This window comes from Trichosurus vulpecula, chromosome 5, assembly GCF_011100635.1.
Source record: "Trichosurus vulpecula isolate mTriVul1 chromosome 5, mTriVul1.pri, whole genome shotgun sequence".
Taxonomy (NCBI): Eukaryota; Metazoa; Chordata; class Mammalia; order Diprotodontia; family Phalangeridae; genus Trichosurus; species Trichosurus vulpecula.
The window spans coordinates 288,803,536-288,823,562 of NC_050577.1; the positions used below are offsets into that span (position 1 = coordinate 288,803,536).

The following is a 20,027-nucleotide window of genomic DNA, read 5'->3' on the forward strand; positions in this document are numbered from 1 at the left end:
GAAAGAGCGCCAAACAACCATGAGGGAAGGCGTCAAGAAAGGGTACAGAAAGAATGGGCCCTGAATGGAGCCAGAGATCCTAGGAAGGATTTGAGGCATGGGAGGAGGGAGACTGAATCATGCATGGGAAACAGTCAGTAATCCAGTCTGTCCAGAACACAAAATGCAACGGGAAAAGTAATGGGAACTATCGTTGGAGACAGATGGTGTAGGGCTTTCAACACCAGACAAAGAAAACTTGTATTTGACCCTAGAAACCAAAGGAAGCCAATGACGTTTCTTAATCAGACCAATGCTGTGGGATGATCCATTTAGCAATTCTGTAATTGGCAGAGTAGAGAACAGCAAGACTGGCTGCAAGGAGACCCTGGGGTCGTAGACCTACTGTTCTAAAGGCTGCCTGGTCCAGATGAGGAAGCTGAGCCCAGGAAGTCAAGTGTCTTCTTCAAGACCACACAAGGAGTAAGAAGCATGAGAGCTAAGTGACCTTGAGGATGGTAAGGGTGGAGGCCTTGATGCTCATGGGGTGGAGGCGGTAATACTAACAACCGCAGTCGACGGGCTGATGGGGTGAACCTGCCCCTGACAATACAAGGGAAGGCAAGGGGAAAGGTTTCTGGCATTACCTAAGTTCTGTTTGAGATGCCTATGAGACATCCAGATAGAAATGCAGAACAGATCACTGGTGACGCAAGATTGCAGCCAGGAGAAGAATCCGTTGGTTGTTCTGTTCTGTTGTTCCCCTTTAATTTTCAAAGAGGACCAATGACATCACAAGGGGGATGTCTTGACTTGCACGGAAATTGGATTCAAGGGAGGCAGAGCTACACAAGGTGCTCCAGACTCATGGAAGTCCAGTGGCAAGACAAAAGTCAAGACAAAGGTGATGATGGCCTGGGATGCAGCGGATGATCCTGACCTTTCTAAATTATGGTCTTTCTCAGGCCTCAGTTTGTCTGAGTCAATGCCCTTTCAATGACTAAGGGCTAGGTAAGAACTGAGAATTGGCCTAATTTACCATCAATCTGGCAGAGTCTTCAGGAGAAAAAACGAACAAAGAAAGAAGAGGGCCAGGACGGAGTCTTAGGGTAGTGGTGACAAGGAGTTCTGGGACTGGAGCCAAGACAGCAGCTGGAAAGCAGGGACTTGTGTGAGCTCCCCACCACATCCCTCCAAAAACCTACAAAAAATGGCTCTGAACAAATTCTAGAACTGCAGAACCCACAAAATAGCAGAGGGAAGCAGGGATCCAGCCCAGGACAGCCTGGACGGTCGCTGGATGAGGTCTATCGGGCACAGAGTGGAGGGGAGCGGAGCTCAGCATGGGAGGCAGCAGGACCAGCCAGACTAGGAGCCGGGCAGAACAGGCCCTAGCACCCTGAATCAGTGAGCTGTGGCAGTTACCAGACTTCTCAACCCACAAACACCAAAGACAACAGAGAAGGTTAGTGGGAAAAGTTGCGGGGGACAGAGTTCGTGGTCAGCCACTGCCCCAGGGGCAGCGGGGGAGGTGCAGCTACAGAACTACAGCTGCAGTTACTTCCGGCCCCAGGCCCACGTGGTGGGAGGAATTAAGTGGCAGATCAGAGCAGGAGTGAAGAGCCTGCTGAAGGTTTGCATCAGGTCCAGGTTGGTGGTTCTTGAGGAAGAAGGAGTGCTGGGGTGGCAGAGCTGGCTATACAGAAATAGCTCTGAAATCAACAGTGCATCCCCTCAAGCTTGCTCTACAAGCAGTCATAGCCCGACGAAAAACTCAAGGGTCAAGTAAGTTGGCTCAGAACATGGCCAGACAGCGAAAACGCACCCAGATTCAGTCTCAGACTTTGGATTCTTTCTTTGGTGACAAAGAAGACCAAAACATACAGCCTGAAGAAGTCAACAAAGTCCAAGAGCCTACACCAAAAGCCTCCAAGAAAAACATGAACTGGTCTCAGGCCATGGAAGAGCTCAAAAAGGAGTTGGAAAAGCAAGTTAGACAAGTAGAGGAAAAATTGGGACCAGAAATGAGAATGGTGCAAGAAAACCATGAAAGACAAGTCAATGACTTGCTAAAGGAGACCCAAAAAAATACTGAAGAAAACAACAGTTTAAAAAATAGACTAACTCAAATGGCAAAAGAGCTCCAAAAAGCCAATGAGGAGAAGAATGCCTTGAAAGGCAGAATTAGCCAAATAGAAAAGGAGGTCCAAAAGACCACTGAAGAAAATACTACCTTAAAAATGAGACTGGAGCAAGTGGAAGCTAGTGACTTGATGAGAAATCAAGATATTATAAGACAGAACCAAAGGAATGAAAAAATGGAAGACAATGTCAAATATCTCATTGGAAGAACCACTGACCTAGAAAATAGATCCAGCAGAGACAATTTGAAAATTATTGGACTACCTGAAAGCCATGATCAAAAAAAGAGCCTAGATATCATCTTTCAAGAAATTATCAAGGAGAACTGCCCTGATATTCTACAGCCAGAGGGTAAAATAGAAATTGAAAGAATCCACAGATCGCCTCCTCAAATAGATCCCAAAAAGCAACCTCCTAGGAATATTGTCGCCAAATTCCAGAGCTCCCAGATCAAGGAGAAAATACTGCAGGCAGCCAGAAAGAAACAATTTGAATATTGTGGAAAAACAATCAGGTTAATGCAGGATCTGGCAGCTTCCACATTAAGGGACCGAAGGGCTTGGAATACGATATTCCGGAGGTCAATGGAGCTAGGATTAAAACCAAGAATCACCTACCCAGCAAAACTGAGTATCATGCTCCAAGGCAAAATATGGACTTTCAATAAAATAGAGGACTTTCAAGATTTCTCAGTGAAAAGACCAGAGCTGAATAGAAAATCTGACTTTCAAACACAACAATCAAGGGTAGTGGTGACAAGTTGAAATAGAAATGGGGCCACTAACACATACGTAAGGATCCTTGCAAGGACACACTGACTTAGAAAACCACACATGCTTATACATATACATATATATATATATGTATATATATACATATATATGTATATATATATATATATATTAATATATCAACACACTAAAATCAGAGAAGAATCAGACTTTATTCTGGTCCAGGCCATACTTGCGAGTGCTACGGCCACTTGTCTCACCCTTCTGCCTTAGGGCAGAGTCATGCACATGGAGACGATAGGAAGATACGGAGGAGTCGCATGGCAAGATGATAACCAAGAGACAACTAGGTTAAAAAAACCCAGGGGGAAAGAGTATACCAGAGGAAGGGTGAGTCAACAGGGCGAACTGCTGCAGACAGATCACCACTAAAGATAAGAACTGAAAAAAGGACACTACATTTAGTAACTAACTAACTGTTAGTAACCTTGGATAGAAGAGTTTCATTTAAGTGGTAGCATCAGAAACCAAACTGCAAAGGGGTGAGGACGTGGAAATAATTGTAGACAGCGTTTCCTAGGAATTAGGCAATGAAAGTGAGCAGAGTTATGGGATGATCCTTTAAATGTGTGACTGGATCAAGTGGAGCTTTATTTAAGTAGCCAGAAAAAAAAAAAGATGGCTCGGCATCAAATGTCACAAACTGGTCCAAAAAAGCTGAAGACAGAGAAAAGGCCTCATATGTGTTTGGTGACATGAAGGGCACTCAGTGACCAGCTGTTTCAGTAAAGCCTCTCTACTCCATGAGAGCACATGGCAGGAGGAGGGAATGAGGGATGAGTTAGCAGAGGCAGAAAGTGTCAATTACTCTGAGGGAGGAAGTGAAGATTGGAGACAGGATGGGAAGATGTAAAGGAAGGTTTCTTATTTTCTTATTTAGGTTTCTTATTTTAGGAAGGAGAATGTTACTAGGCTTAGGGGAAAACTTACCAGAAAGGAAAAGACTGAAACTTCATAAAGGGGAAGATGATTGATGGAACAAAAGTGATTAGAAGGGATGCAAAAGATTCTGAAACCAGTAACCTCTTACCTCTTTACTAACAGACGGCAATTTTGAAATTAATATCCACATTAATAACATCTATTTAGCAGAAGTGAGGGTCTGAAGAAACAGGAATATAACAAAAGGCAAAAAAGTAGAGTCTGATGAGGCAATAGGTTCTCACTTTTATTTCGTAAACTGATCCTCTAAAAGGCATTTACTTCAATCATACCAAATAACTGTTAAAGGTGGCAGCATCAAACTTGGAAAAAATAATCAACAGGAAAAAAAACTCAGTGCTGGTGCGGCTGTGGAGAAACAGGGGGACATCTGACAAGCATATTTATAGAAATGTCTATATCTTTCCAGTTTATTCATTTTTTTTACTCTGTTACTTATTATTAGGTGCTACATTACCATTTTCATGGCCAGAATCATATTGGTCTTTCAGGAGTTCTAAAATGTAAAAGCTTCACTGAAGCCAGCTAGTTTATATTTTACCAGAGCATAATATTGTGTTCGTTTTGCAAGGTGATAAATATAATTTATAGTAAACCTTTCAGAACATCACTAGCCAACAGTACCAACCCCAAACATCTTAGTCTTCTGTGATAAGATAGATCTGGAAAGCAGATTAATGAAAACACAAAAAGGTGAACACTCACCTGTACAATGTCTAAAACCATGCCAGCTGAAACTGTTCCAAAACCCGCCAGCAGAAACGGCACCAGGATTTGTAAGGCCATCGTGCCACTGGACTCCTTTGGCAATCGATGATTCCCTTCCCCAATGAGATCTTCATCACCATCACTAGACATGTCTTCATTTTTTAACATGGCAGCTGTTTCTGAAGTCTCCCTCCCATCACAGTAATTATAGTTAGCATAGTCATCATACTTTGGACTACAGCTTGATGGAACATGTACCTTATTGCCATGAAAAGATTGCTCTGAGAAATGATGGTACTCCATGTGTTGATCTGTTCTTATGTTAAATGTCTGTGCTGAGGCCGGTAGGCCATCTTGCCAAATGCCATCTTGACTTTTATGGTAAATGACAGGCACCATACTCAATAGAAGGCTCAGAAATGTGTCAGGCTGAAAAGTACTCAAATGGAGAGTCCAACTGAGCGATCTCCTTCCACCGCTGACTGCGCCACTGGGTCTGTTTGTGATAGCTCTTCCTTTACTATTAGTCATACTGTTGTCACAATGCCCTCGTCCCTGCGCTCCCTGGGTCTTGGCGCGCATGAGAAAAGAGCAGGTGACTCAAATAAAAGCAGGGCTTTAAAGCAAAGAGCAGAGAAAAACCAACGGCTTCAGTGATCCCAAATGTTCAGTAGTTTCACAGCCAGGATTTGAGCTAGGAAAGAAAAAGAAAAAAGCAGATTCATCATCTTGCTACATGGACTTTTACATTAAAGAAATGGAATGTGGGCTAACACACACACACAAACACACACACACACACACACCAGTATTTAGAAGATCAACTGATAAGCTTAAGTAAATTTAAAAAGGAGTTCAAATATAATTCAATCCTTCACTCTATAAGCTTTCAAAAAAAACCTAAAATGAGCCTTTCACTAGAGATCTTCATTTGTCAAGTTTGCAATAACAAAAACATTACAATCCTGGGGGGGGGGGGGCGGGGAGGTCCTCAGAATCACAGGATCAACCGTCCCTCAAACATGAAGCTACTCTAAAAACATGCTTAACAAGTGCTCATTCATCCTCAATACAAAGACAAAAAGCAAAAGCCTCCTCTTGCCCAAAGAGCTAAGTTCACAAAATATACTGGACTCACTTGTGTTTGGATGACCCAATCTGAAGGAAGGACCGGTGAAAAAGAACAGCATGAGGGTGTCCAGTAGTGATTACGACCTACACATCACCTTACACAGAATAAAAAACCAAGGCACTGTCTTTATTCTCCCAGCACCTTCCCCCCTAGTTAATCATGGGAAGGGCAGGCATTCTAATATGGTAGCTCAGATGAGCCAAGAAGCACTTATATTTTTTGAATCCTTGACTAACCAGGGCCTTCACAATCCACATTCTTTTTTTTCTTCCTATCATTTACTACGTTGAAAGTTCCTCGGATTCCTTTTGATTTCTTTGCAGAGGTAAGTCACACATAGAAAGTCTGCTCCTACTGCCATTTGCACAATTATAGCTTGCCAAAGAAAAGAGATTCCAGTCCTCAAGTCTGGTGGCCAACAGAACTGAAGGCATTTACATGCTAGAGCATGTCACGCAACAGCAGGACCACAGCGACACCAGAGCGTTGAGGGTACAATGCTCCATTTCAGGGTACCCAAACTGGACTACATCAATGTGATGCACTTTTGAAAGACTGAGAGGAATTTGGAAAACTGCTAGGAACTGATGGGAAGTAAAAAGGACCAAGAAACAAGATGTACGATGACAACAATATAAACAATATAAAATGTGTTTTACAAAGAAAATGAACTAGCAATGGTCCAAGAGAAAAGATGAGAAAACGCACTTCCCTCTTTGCTAAATATCCTCTAGGTGTGAGGGATATTGCATGTACTCAAATAACGCTGATGGGTTGGTTTTGCTGAACTCTTTTTTTCCCTTTTTGCTCTTTCCTTTGTAATAAGGAATGAGTGACTGGGCATAGTGTGCATGTGCATGTGTGCGTGTGCATGTGTGCGTGTGCGTGTGCGTGTGTGTGTGTGTGTGTGTGTGTGTGTGTGTGTGTGTGTGTCCAAGACCAACACTTAATCCACCAAGGTGCTAGAAGAGAAAGATAGAGACAGGTCAGGAAAGTATTTAAATGCCAGAAAGATTTTTTGTTTGATCCTAACAACTTTAGGGAACCACTGGAATTTATTGAGTAGGAGGGTGATGTGGTCAGACCAGAGATTTAGGAAAATCCCTTTGTCAGCTATGTGGAGGTGGTTGTTGTTGCGTTTGTCCTTCACTCTTGAAGAGGACCATGCCATCAGGGAAATGATGACATGATTTGCAGTTGACTTTTAGTTCAGTGAGGGAGGGCTGTGCAAGGTCACCAGCCTCACTCTCTCCTCCAGAGCCATCTGGGTCCAGTGGGCTGATATTCACCAGGATGACTGGAGATGGCCAAGGATGCACTGGGAAACCCTGGCCCTTTCAGGCTCCAGTCTTTTCAGGTTCTCACTTTGAGTGAAGTAAGACCCATTCAGTAAATAAGCCTCTTTAAGAAGTTAATCAAGGGATAGCCCCTTTAGGCAGTGAAACTAGCAGCAGGGGCACCAATGAGAAGACAACTGAGGTAGTCCAAGTGAGAGGTGAGGAGAGTCTGCACGGGGGTGGAAGATGGAATAGAGAGAAGGAATCTGAATGAGGGATATTAAGATAAAAATGACAAGATTTAGCAGCCAATGGATACCTGGGGTAAAGGTGAATGAGGAACCAAAGATAACCAAGGTTACAAACCCGGGAAACTGGAAGGATGCTGAGTGAACTTGACAGAAAAGGGGTGTGTTTGGGATGGAGGAGAAATAATTAGTTCTATTTTGGGTATGCTGGGCTTGAAGAGAGGGAACAGAGCTAGATCTGGGATTCATCTGGGATCGCCAAGTGAAAGCATATACAGAGGAAAAAGGCCCCAGGACAGAGTCTTAGTTGACTCACATTCAGGGTTCAGGAGCCTAAGAAGAAGCAGTCAGAGTGGCAGGACAGCCAAGAAAGCAGTGCTAAGAAAACTCAGAGAGTACCCAGGAAGGCAGGGTAGTAAACAGCGTCAAACACTACGGAGCCATCAAGAAGGACGAGGACCATGAGGAGGCCACCATGTTTTATGACTAAGAGCTCGAGATTGGCAACTTAGGAGAGAGTGATTCTGGATGAATGATAACATCAGAAGCCAAACTGTAAAGATACAAGGAGTAAGAGGAGAGGAAATGGCAGAAAGAAATGTAGACAGCTTTTTTCTAGGAGTTTTTGGATGGGAGAGGGAGAAGAGATTATAGGACAGTAAAGAGTTTAGAAGGATGGAGATGGCCATTTTTGTAGGTAGCAGGGAAGGAATCGCTAGAGAGACTGAAGATTGGAGTGGGAGTGGGGGGCAGGTAGAGATGATTGTGGAGGCAATGTCCTGAAGAAGGTGGAATTAGGATACCTGTTCAAGGGTACATCAATTCATATTTAAAAAACCAAAACCCAGAGATTTAATTGAATGGGCTGCCTCCCTTAGTTCACCATCACTAAAAGTCTTCAAGCTGAGACTGGATGACCACTTGATGGGAATGTTATAGAAGGACCTGCATCCTCTTAATATAGCCTGGACTAAATAACCCCTGAGGTCCCTTCTACGAATCTATAAATGGATGACTCTATGAATGGCTGAAAATCTCTCTGAAGTACCACCAACACTATAATAAAGACAACTAAATACAAGAGTAAAGGAATTAACACCTTACAGCTCCCCTATCCCCCAGGTAGGTGGTACAGTGGATAGAGTGCTAGGCTGAGTTTATATCAGCCTCAGACACTCACAAGCTGTGTGACCGGCAAGTCACTTAACCTATTTGCCTCAGTCTCCTCATCTTTAAAATGGAAAAAATAAAAGTACCTACCTCTCAGGATTGTTGTGATCAAGTAAGACAATAATTGTAAAGCACTTAGCAAGTACCTGGCATATAGTACTATAACTAGTAATTTGCCTCAGATTATATCCAAAAATGTAAAAATATTAATGCCACAACTGTTACTTAAAATTAAGAACAATACACTGTTCTTTGCAGATTCACTAGACCAAAATATCAGGGAAATTTGACCAGCCTGCTAGAGGGGAAAAAAGTGTTCTGACCCTGTTCATTGTAAATACTATTATCACCAAGGTCTTTCTTCTTAGGAAATGGGGCACAGAACAACGAATTAACAGGTAGGTATACATCATGACTAATAAAAATATACAGGGAGCTGAGCCAAATATATAGGAATACAAGCCATTCCCCAATTGAGAAATGGTCAAAGGATATGAACAGGCAGTTTTCAGAGGAAGAAATTAAAGCTATCTACAGGCATATGGAAAAATGCTCTGGATCGCTGCTGATTAGAGAAATGCAAATCAAAACAACTCTTAGATACCACATCTCTCCTGTCAGATTGGCTAAAATAACAAATCAGGAGAATGATAAATGCTGGAAAGGATGTGGGGAAATTGGAACATTGTTGCATTGCTGGTGGAGTTGTGAGCTGATCCAGCCATTTTGGAGGGCGGTTTGGAACTACGCCCAAAGGGCTATAGAAATGTTCATACCCTTTGACCCAGCAATTCCACTTCTAGGGTTGTATCCCAAAGAAATCACGCAAGCAGGAAAGGGACCCATATGTACAAGAATATTTATAGCAGCTCTCTTTGTGGTAGCCAAGAATTGGAAAGCAAAGGGATGCCCATCAATTGGGGAATGGCTGAACAAACTGTGGTACATGAAGGTAATGGAATACTATCGTGCCATAAGAAATGGGGATGATGCAGACTTCATAACAACCTGGAAAAACCTACACGACATAATGCTGAGTGAGCGGAGCAGAGCCAGGAGAACGTTGTGCACAGCCACAGATATATGGATTCCGTGAGGACCAACCCTGACAAACTGTGCTTTTCTCAGCAACCTAAGGGGCAAGGACAACTCCAGGGGACTCACGATGGAGAATGCTATCTTCATCGAGACAAAGAACTGCGAAGTTTGAATACAGACTGAGGCACACTACATGCTCGCCTTTTCTGCTTCTCTTTTGTTTTTGTTTTTGGGGTTTTTTTTTTTGGTTCTGTTTCTTCTTTCTCATGATTCATTCCATTGGTCAAAATTCTTCTCCACGACTTGACTAGTGCATAAATTAATTCAATGTGAAGTTATACATGACAGTTATATGAGACTTCATGCCGTCTTGGGGAGGGAGGGGGGAGGGAGGGGAGAAAAACTGGAACTCAAAACTATGTAGAACTGTGCGTGGTAAACTAAAAATAAATAAAGAAATTTATTAAAAAAAATAGCATTATGAGATTTAATCCTAAATTAACTCCTAAGCTACTGGACCTAAGCTCTCATATCAAGCATATAGTGAAATGTGCTAAATTCAAGTTTCTGTTGACTTAGTCTGGTAAATCTATGCTGCTGGAGGAAAGAGGAGTTCCAGAGAAGAGATGCTCTGGGGGAACGGGACAATGATTAACAAACGATGGAGGGAAGGCAGAACTACTCATCCCTTCTTTTGTTTCTGTTTCCTCTGCTAGGAATGCTATCTGGATTGTTCAAAGGTTGTTGTTTTGTTGTTGTTTGTCCTTCATTCTCAAAGAAGACTATGGCATCAGGAAGGTGATGCCATGACTTGCAAGGGAACTGGATTTAAGCGAGGGCAGTGCAAAGTCACCAGCCTCACTTTCTCCTCTGGAGCCATCTGGGTCCAGTGGCAAGATATAGATCAGGACAACTGGAGATGTCCCAGGATGCAGTGGGGGACCTTGGCCTTTTTAAGCTAAGGTCTTTCCCAGGTCTCTGTTTGACTGAGGCAAGGACCATTCCATGATTAAGGCTAGGTAAGAAATGAGGCAAAGAATGGCCTCTTTTGCCTCGTCAAAAAAAAAACTCAATCTGGGAGGGAAAGACCCTCAGTATTTCTGGCCAAAACAGAAATAACTGCTATTTATATTTACTCTGAGCCAGTGACCACTAAGTGAGGCTTGGGCTGAGACCTATTGTTGGCCAATCAATGAGAACCAGAGTGAAGTGGGTTTAAGGCATAGCCCTTAAGAAAGAAATCTAGCCCATAAACCCTAAGATATCTTGCAGGGTTTCAGCGATCAAAATATACATTCCTTTGGGAAGAACACCCACAGGTAAGGATTATGATACCCTATGTGGACAGAGGAAAAGGAAGGAGAAAAGGACAGGACAAGATGGGGATGGAAAGGGAAAGGGAAAGGGAAAGGGAAAGGGAAGGGAAAGGGAAGGGAAAGGGAAAGGGAAGGGAAAGGGAAAGGGAAGGGGAAGGGGAAGGGGAAGAGGAAGGGGAAGGGGAAGGGAAGGGGAAGGGGAAGGGGAAGGAAAAAGAAGGAAGGGAAGAGCTGCACTGCCCAACTGGAATTGGCCAGTTAGGTCCCCAGTGGGGCAGCCCATCCTCCTCACAGGTTATTGTTGTTGGCCCTTTGTTCTCAAAGAGGACCATGGCATCATGAAGGTGATGCCATAACTTGCAAGTGAACTGGATTTACGACTGCAGATGGCCCCTGGATTGTTCAAAAACAAGGTAAAGTAAAAAGACAGCATCTGACTGTACCTAATGTGAACCAGGGGTAACTACACAAGAGTGTCTTGGAAAAACCGGCAGATGCAACTGATGAATGACTGTCAGTGATAATCAAACGATCACAGAGCCCAGGTAAGGTACAGAAAAGCCTACATGTCAAGAGAAGAAGGCAGATTCGGCGACCGCAGACCAGTGAACTTTGACTCTAACCTGGCAAGATTCTGGAATGAATGAATTAAATGGGATGGTTATTTTCAATAACAAGTTATGCCAGATAACCTTATTTCCTTTTCTGAAAGGGTGATCAATCAGAGAATTGATCTAGATAACATTTACCTAGATATTGTCAAAGCATTTGACAATCTCTCAATTGATTCTTGAGGACAAGTTGGAGAGATATGGTCTAGATAAAGGTGAATTAGTAACTGGTTTAATAGCTGGACCCAAAAAGTAGTCATTGATAAATAGCTCAATGTCAATGTCGAGAAAAGTCTATAGTGGCATCCCATGAGAATATATCTTTGGTTCTGTGCTGTTTAACATTTTTGCCAATGATTTCAGTGAAGTAATGCGTATAAATTTACAGCTTACAAAAAGCTTGGAAGAATAACAGCTAACGTGTTAAAATCAAAATCCAAAAAATATCTGGGTCAACTCTAATAAAAGGAAATTTAATAGGACCTCATTAAGGAATAACGTCTCACCTTAGAGTTCAAGAAACCAAATTCGCAAGTATAAAATGGGAGAAGCATGGCTAGGGAACAGTTCATCTGAAAATCATCTGGGGATTTTAATAGACCACAACATCCACATGTGTCAACAATATAACATGGTGCTAAAAAAAATTAAAATGTGAGCCGGGCTATGTTAATAGAGGCGTAATGGTCCACTGAAACAACCCTGTACTCTGTCCAAGTCAGACTTCATCTAGAACATCGTGTACAGCTCTGGATACCACATATGAAGGGCAGTGATAAAAGGGTGCCCAGAAGAGGGAAACCAGGATAAGCCTTTGGGAAGACACCATATGAGAAGAGACAGCGAACCCCTCTGAAAAAATAGAGAGAGTAGGTCCAGTATTTGAAGGATTGTTACTCTGACCCCTAAGTTCAAAACTAGGAGTAATGGGTGAATGTTTCGGAGGCAGATTTAGGTTTGATGTAAAGATAAAATTCCTAACAATTATTAGAGTGGGACAGGCTGCTTTGGAGAATATAGGGTGCCTCTTATTGGAGGTCTTCAGCCAGAGGCTAAAAGACCACTTGTTAGCGATAGTAGAGAGAGGATATTTGCTCTCTTGTCCCTTCCAATTGTCTGATCCTATGTTCAACCTCAAAACACGCAACAATTCCATTGCACGGTCCCTAAAAACAAATAAATACCAGAAAGTTGGGACTCTTGAAACATATTACAGCTCTTAAAGCATTTTGACTCTGCAGGTAGACATCCACTTTTCATTTTCTATTTAACTGCATTTTCTTATGAGTTTCTGTTTGCAGTTAAAAATATGTAATAAGGAAACAGAGTATTTCATGTGCGATTAAATAGCTTTCAGAGGTGCCATATTTGGCAAAATGATATATTGAGTTGTCTTAGCCTATAATAAATTCATTTATCTCTTTCTTGGTGCTCAGCTTTAAATAATATTAAGAATTTCATTTTACATTTTCCCCTTAAATTACAAGTCTCTACATTCAGGGCAGATGTGTAATAACTTAGGTCCTTACAGGGGCCCAAATGGCACGACCAGGATGGGAGTGCTCGGCTTAATTGGTGTGCGTGAATCTAGTTGTTCTCCTCTCTACTCTACCTTCCACAGCGAGCTGCTAAACTGATATTCCTAAAACAAAGATCTGATCCTGTCACTTCCCTGTTCACGAAGCTTTGGCAGCTTCCTTTTCAATCAATTCCAAACTCCTGTGGTTGGCATTTAAAGCCCTTCACAATCCAGTACCAAGCCATCCCACTTCCTGTGCTTTGTTACCCCCCATATGGACATGACACTTCATCTCCCGGATCAAATCCATTCCACCAGCTGTCTCTCTGCCTCCTCCAAAGCTGGCCTTAAGGGTTGCCTCCTCTAGAAGGCCCTTCTTGACTTACCCAGTTGTTAGCTGTCACTCCCTCTCCCCTAAAAAAACCTCTGTGTATATTATGAATTGACTCATTATGTACAGATGTGTTGCTTCCTCTCAATAGAACACAAACTCTCCTGAGGGCAGAGACTGTTTCATTTTTTTGCCTTTGTATCTCCAATGTCTAGCATGGTACCTAGAACATAGTAAGCCCTTAATAAATGCTTGTTGAATTTAATTAACTAAAATCCTTTGATAATTTTCAGCTCAGAATACTGGGGTCCAATTTCTAACCTCATCAATTTCCTTCAACGTTTAAGTATTTCCATTGGATTTTTCCAATATCTAAATTCCATACAATGAACTCCTTGGTTTTTTTTTTCCGATTACTCTCTACCTGCCAAACCTCCCTCTAATAGGGGAAGGACTACCAGCTGGTCAGTGCCCCCAATACAGATCTTAAAATCATCTTCAACTTCTTCCTCTTTGGCTCTCCCAGACTCAATCTGACACCATATTATGCTGCCTTTTCCATACCACTACTGCTAAGACATCAAAATATACCTACAAAGTGGTTAGAAAAAGGTGAAGGTTCGGGAGAGAGGCCCCTCGCAGTTGGAGGAAGGGGAGATCAGCAAAGGCTTCATGCAAAAGATGGTGCTCAGCTGCGTCCTAAAGGAAAAGAGGAACTCGGTGTGGCAAAGGGAAGGAGAGAGTGCATTCCAGGCACGGGGAATGGCCAGGGCAAAGGAGTGGAGGTGGAGCTGGTGGGGGAGGAGCAACAGAGAAGACAGGGGTGGCTGAGTCACAGAGCAAGGGGCCAGAAAGACAGGTGGGGGCTAGGCTGGAGAGGGCTTTAACTGCTAAGAAAGGAGTCACTACTTTATCCTAAAGACAGTAAGTAGGAAGCCACTGGTGCTGCTTGAATAGGGGAGGGATGTGGTCAGTCTTGTTTAAGTAAAATTACATTAGTATTATAGTATACATAGAATATTTCATAGCATATCTGTTGAACATCAGGTCACTGTACCCAGATGGCTCTGGAGCAGAAAGTGAGGCTAGTAACCTTACACAGCCGTCCCTCACTTGAATCCAAGTCAACTGCAAGTCATGCCCTCATCTCCCTGATGTCATCGTCTTCTTCGAAAACAAAGGACAAACACAACAAAATGTAAAGTGTATGCACACACACATATATATACACACATATGCATATATATGTATACATACACATATGCATATATATGTATACATACACACATATATATTTACACACACAAACACATATATACGCACATGTATATTTAGTAGTATATAGAAAGGATGCAATAAAGTGGGGAGGATTTGGGTCAGAGAACCCAGTTACAGGTATGCTGCTGAAATCGTCTAGGCCAGGGCTGTCCAAACTTAGGTTTGGGGTTTTTCGGTTTTTTGGCAGGGCAATTGGGGCTAAGCAACTTGCCCAAGGTCACACAGCTAGTACATGTGTCAAGTGTCTAAGGCCGGATTTGAACTCAGGTCCTCCTGACTCCAGGGCCAGTGCTCCACTCACTGCACCACCTAGCTGCCCCCAACCTTATGTTTTTATTGAAACAATAGACAATATATTTTAGTTTGCCATTCTAGTGAGAGCTCTGCAGTAGCTCGGTTTCATTTACTAAAGCATTTATGGATTTTCTATGCTTGTAGGCAGCTGCATTTTGGACAACCCTGATCTAGGCCAGAGGTGATGAGGTCCTGAACCAAAGTAGCAGCTGGGTGAATACAGAGAAGGGGTCAAATGCTGCAAAGGCAGAAACCGTAAGGATTGGTAACAGATTGGCTATGTGGGGAGAGGGTCTAGAAGAACCGTGAGACCTTGAGCAGAGAGCACGAAGTTTGGAAGAAGGGAGAATGGAATGGAAGAAGGTTAATGAATTCATTAATAAGATCAATTCAGGCATGAAGATGATTCAGCTCTCTGAAAATGTATCCAAACACCCGATTATTTAATAAAAACAAAGCATACTCAACATTTTCCAAAATCTCCTTAAAAAGTAGTAATGTCACAAAACGATTAACCCTAAAAACTCCACTTAAGAATGCTTCCAGGGGCAGCTAGGTGGCACAGTGAGTACAGCACCAGCCCTGGAGTCAGGAGGACCTGAGTTCAAATTCGGCCCCAGGCACTTGACACATGTACTAGCTGTGTGACCTTGGGCAAGTCACTTAATCCCAATTGCCCTGCCTTCCTCCCTCAGAAAAAAAAAAATTACTTGCACGTCATATTCTAATAATTCCTGAGAAACTCCAGAATAGCTCAGAAGCAAGCACAATGAATAGGCCCAACAAAACCAAATATACATATCTACATTAAGCGAAACAATTAGACTGAAAAAAGTTTTTAAAAATAACTTTAAAATAAAACCAACTGGACTTGGTCCTAGAAAATACTAACACTGAAGTGGTGTATCTTGCAAGGTGGGTTAAACTAAAAGATTCACCAACTATCTTATCCATTACACTGGAATGCAAACTAAAATTAAATGCAATTATACCAAATTTCATTATTTCTAGTTTTTATGATCAAATTCAGGAAAATGAGGAAGTATTTGAGGAAGAAATAAATGCAGTGCATGTCTAAAATTAAGTGGTTTGTCTTGGTGGGCTTGAAAAGTACATGTTTCTATTATGTCATATCAGTTAAATCCTAGCCTCCATAAACTAAACTAACTGATTGAAAACTCATTGGGGCAACATGAGAGCAGACAGCTGATCTATTTGTTGGGTTTTTGAGACTAAACAACCAGCTCTGGCCCTGTGTAAATTTAGCTTTGCAATGAAGGTAGTTAAGTAGCTACCAAACACAAGAGTCAGTTTAAAAAGACATAAGTGGTCTTATGCAAAGTACATTTAAGGCATATTTTCTTATGTAAAACTATCTCAATCAGAGCAAAACTCATTGAGTATCTCTTGTGGTTTTCCTCCCACTACCTAATCAGTTCTTAAGGAACCAAGTCTCGTAGCTTTGCCACAACAGTGAATAAGGTCAGAAATTATTTACAGGATATGTCATTCAGACATCTCACAAAAGTCAGATACTTGAGTTCTGTCTTTCTGTAAATGCAAGTTCACTTCATTGTGCAATCCAAAATATAAAACCTGCCCTTTAATGAACTTAAAATAAATGATGGAGGAAAAGTGAAACCAACGGGATAATATAATTAAATGGACAAAATGAAGCAAAATCATATTTTTTAAAAAAAAAATCTTCTGGTAACTCCCTCTATGAATATTAATCTATCACATAACATGGCCCAAGAGTAATTAAGCAGATATAGATAAGTCCATCTACAAAAAGATGGACGGAAATCATTTCATAGGATCAGAGATTTATTGCAGGGGTGAGGCCTAAGAGGCCATTGACTTCAAATGCCCCCCTTGTTTACCGACTAGGAAAACAAGTCTCAGAGAGGTTAAGTTCCTTGCTCCTGAGCCCAACACCAAAAAGAACCTGAGGCTGGGTTTGAAGCCAGGTCTTCCTGAATCCAAGATCAGCCTTCTATCCCTCACACACCCTACCGCCTCTCATCTGTCACACCTAAGGTATAGGAATCTTAGTTTCAAGATCAGCATATCCTATTTTCAAGACCGACATATGTCAAACATTTAGATAATTTATTACTAACGTCTCATCTTATAGATGAGGAAATTATGTCTAGAGAGGTGACGTTATTTTGCCAAAGTCTATGGCAGCATTTAAATCTGAACCCAAACCCAGGTCTCCCAACTTCCAATCCAATGATCTTCCATTCTGTTTGTTTCCCAAGCTGTGTTCTGTATAGCATTAAAGGAGTTATGAAATAAATTTCAGTGCTAGGGATATTTTTCCCTCCAAAAGATTAAATATGCATTAATAAATACTCACTATGTGCTGCAATTTTTCATATGGCTTGATTTCATGTATTTTGCCATCAAATTTCCTCCATCTTCTCATACACCAGTATTTATGGCTTCTGCTAATACTTTCCAAGCCCCACAATGTCCTATGGTCAAATCAGTCTGCCCTCACTGCGCCTCTGCTTACTGTGAGGGGATTTTTCATCCCACAGTCTCTTCTCTTCCCCCTGCCCTTCTGCTCCAAGGATGGTTTCCCCGAAGTCCCCCAAATCACAGCCTTTTATTAAGAATATGATAAAGAGGCACCTGCCGTCGGGACATACCCCACACTGAAGGTCTTCTCAGGCAGATTCCTACCAAGGCTTCTGTGTGCCCTGCCACATGCAGGGGAATAAAAGGGCATCCTCCTCTTAGAAAAGGCCACGCCCCTAGGAGTCAGGACTTTTCCCTCCCACCCCCGTTACTTTCCTGGCTGTGTCCCCTTTAGCACAGCATGTGCACACTCAGTTCAGGTACAACCACTATTTTAACTACAGTTCAAGGGAATCCTGGAATACAAACTACAGATTAGGTAAATTACACGTACACAGTCTCAGGTTACTCAATTACCCTGGCACTCTAGAGACTATCTGTTTCACACCCCTTCCAATCATCTGGCCGGATGCTGAGGCTCTGCCCTAACCCAGGGTGCAGGAGGGTGAGGCCTTCATAGTCTCAGCACCAAGTCCATGTTCAAACATTTGCCCCGAGCCACACCCACCCAGTCTCGGCCAACAACCCTCTCCCCTATCCCCAGGGTAGGCTACTCTGCATTTCCAGCATCCTATGCCAGGCTTTTCTCTCTTTCTCAATACCTGACCTAAAGATGTCTTGTCACGACCCTGGCCTGCAGCATCACCAACTGACCTGGATGATGAAAGTCTTTATTGATTTCAAAACTCTAAAAACACAGACATTTCCTGTAACTATCTCTTTCCTTGACACATTTATGATTTACTACAGCTGCTTGAATGAGGAGCCCTGTGGATCCACCAGGCTTCGCAGGGGGGTAGGTTATTGTTCCAAGGGGCGATGGAAAGTACTCAATTCTTTTGTATGTGTGTTTGTGCTTATGTGAAAAATTTCTGGTTTTAACTCTTGAAACAGAAAGAGTTTAAAAAGGTCAACATTAACTTGTTTTAGTCATGCAATTTCATTGAAAAATACGATGATATACATCAAATATACGATGACATACTATAAATACAATGATACACATCAAACGATGTACATTTGATATGAAGCTAAATTTAATGTTTGCTGCATCTTTCCGAGTGATTCATCAATCAACTAATGAATAAGCAGTTACCAAGTGCCTCACATATGCCAGGCACTGGGGCTCCAAATACAAAGAAGGGAACACCCCCTCCCTTCCCAGAGTTTACATTCTAAATTAAAACACAACTGCCTTTAAGTGATTTTTCTATTCTTTATTCTACTCTGATCTTCGAATCAGGAAGAGCTGGGGAGAGATTTGAATCCTGCCTCCGATGCATCCGGGTTTAGGGCCCTGAACAAATCACTTAAATTCTCAGGACCCAGGCCAACTCTCTGAACTAAAGATTAGGTGCCAATCTAATCTGCATTGCGAGGGGAGTTTCCTCCTTGTGAACAACCTGGACCAATGAAAACCCCGGGGAAAAATGAACCCCAAACCAAACTACAGAGCACTTCATGGTCTGCACAGCACTTTCCTCACACTGTATCCAGCACCAGTATCCGTGGTACCTTTCTAGGTGACTGTTGGCGTTGTTACTAGTAACAGTACTATTATAGTTGAGCACATTTATGTATTATCTGTATTAGATATTTATATCACCTTCCTCCAAAATCAATGGGAATTTAAGGACGACATTCTATATCGACTTATTATCATTCTTTTACCAATCTGCTTGCAGGACACCAGAACGGCATCCATCGGAACCTGAAGATAGATATAAGATCCAGAAGTAAATGTGAGAGGCCATTGGATCTGTCAAGTCCTGAAATCAATCAAAGCCATGAGTTGAGGAAGAAAGAGTCTTTAACTGAGATAACAGAGTAGCAAACCTGCCACCCTGGAGGATGTCCCACCAGCCAACTCACAGGGAAAGGCTCTTAGAAGAAAAGGGGAAGGAGGAAGTATGAGGTAGCAAGGCCTGGTCATGAGATCCCAGCCACCCTTGGCATCCTGAGCGAGGAAAACCACTTCACTCTGGCTGGTTTGCCCTTCACGCCAGGAATCCCTATGGAAGGGCAAGGATATCAGAAGCTGCTGTCTGGCTCACGGGTTCTAGGGTGAGACTTGAGGGATGAGTCAGCTCAAGCTAATGGATACTATCAAGTGTGGGAATGCTAAGGATGCTACTGAAATTCTGACACTGCTAGGAAGATGTACAGATCGGTTAAATTGCATTCAGGATTAACAATTTTCTGTCAGATCCAACACCTTCATTTTGCGAGTGAGGAAACCATGCCTCTGAGAGATGAAGTGAGCTGGCCAGCCAAGGTCACATAAGTAATACTCTGAACCCAGAGTCCCTGACACCAAATTCAATGTTCTCTCCATGATACTACACATAGTTTTATTTAGTGTTTTAAAGATAATTTTACTTTGCATTTTTTAAAAATCAGTGAAAGCAGAAGTTACATCCCCCTCCAAGTTACCATCCCCAAATACGATATCTTATCCATCTTCAATGAGCCTCTCATGTATACTAGTCACTGAAAAAGCTCTTCTGCGCTCTAACCCTACCGCAACCCTAAATACGAAGCACTACAGGTCAACACGGCTTCCCTATAATGCTTGATTTCTGGAGTCTGTAAACTTCTAATCCTGAAGAGGCACAATTCAGCCAACACATGCACATGGGAAGCGCTGACTACATGACAAGGCGCT

At 42.3% G+C, this 20,027-nt stretch overlaps 1 protein-coding gene across 5 annotated transcripts in view; it reads right to left on the reverse strand.

Annotated features, from left to right (window-relative positions):
• The window catches only part of SLC41A2 (solute carrier family 41 member 2), a 131,565-nt gene that overhangs the window by 95,937 nt on the left and 15,601 nt on the right, over positions 1-20,027 (reverse strand). For 2 of the 5 annotated variants that reach the window (XM_036758833.1, XM_036758830.1), the window contains exons 1-2: positions 17,434-17,479; positions 4,560-5,256 (exon numbers count right to left, since the gene is read on the reverse strand). In XM_036758833.1, coding sequence (XP_036614728.1) covers positions 4,560-5,144 — 585 coding nt within the window. In that variant the 5' untranslated portion in view covers positions 5,145-5,256; positions 17,434-17,479. The other 3 variants (XM_036758832.1, XM_036758831.1, XM_036758834.1) reach the window with 3 other exon arrangements.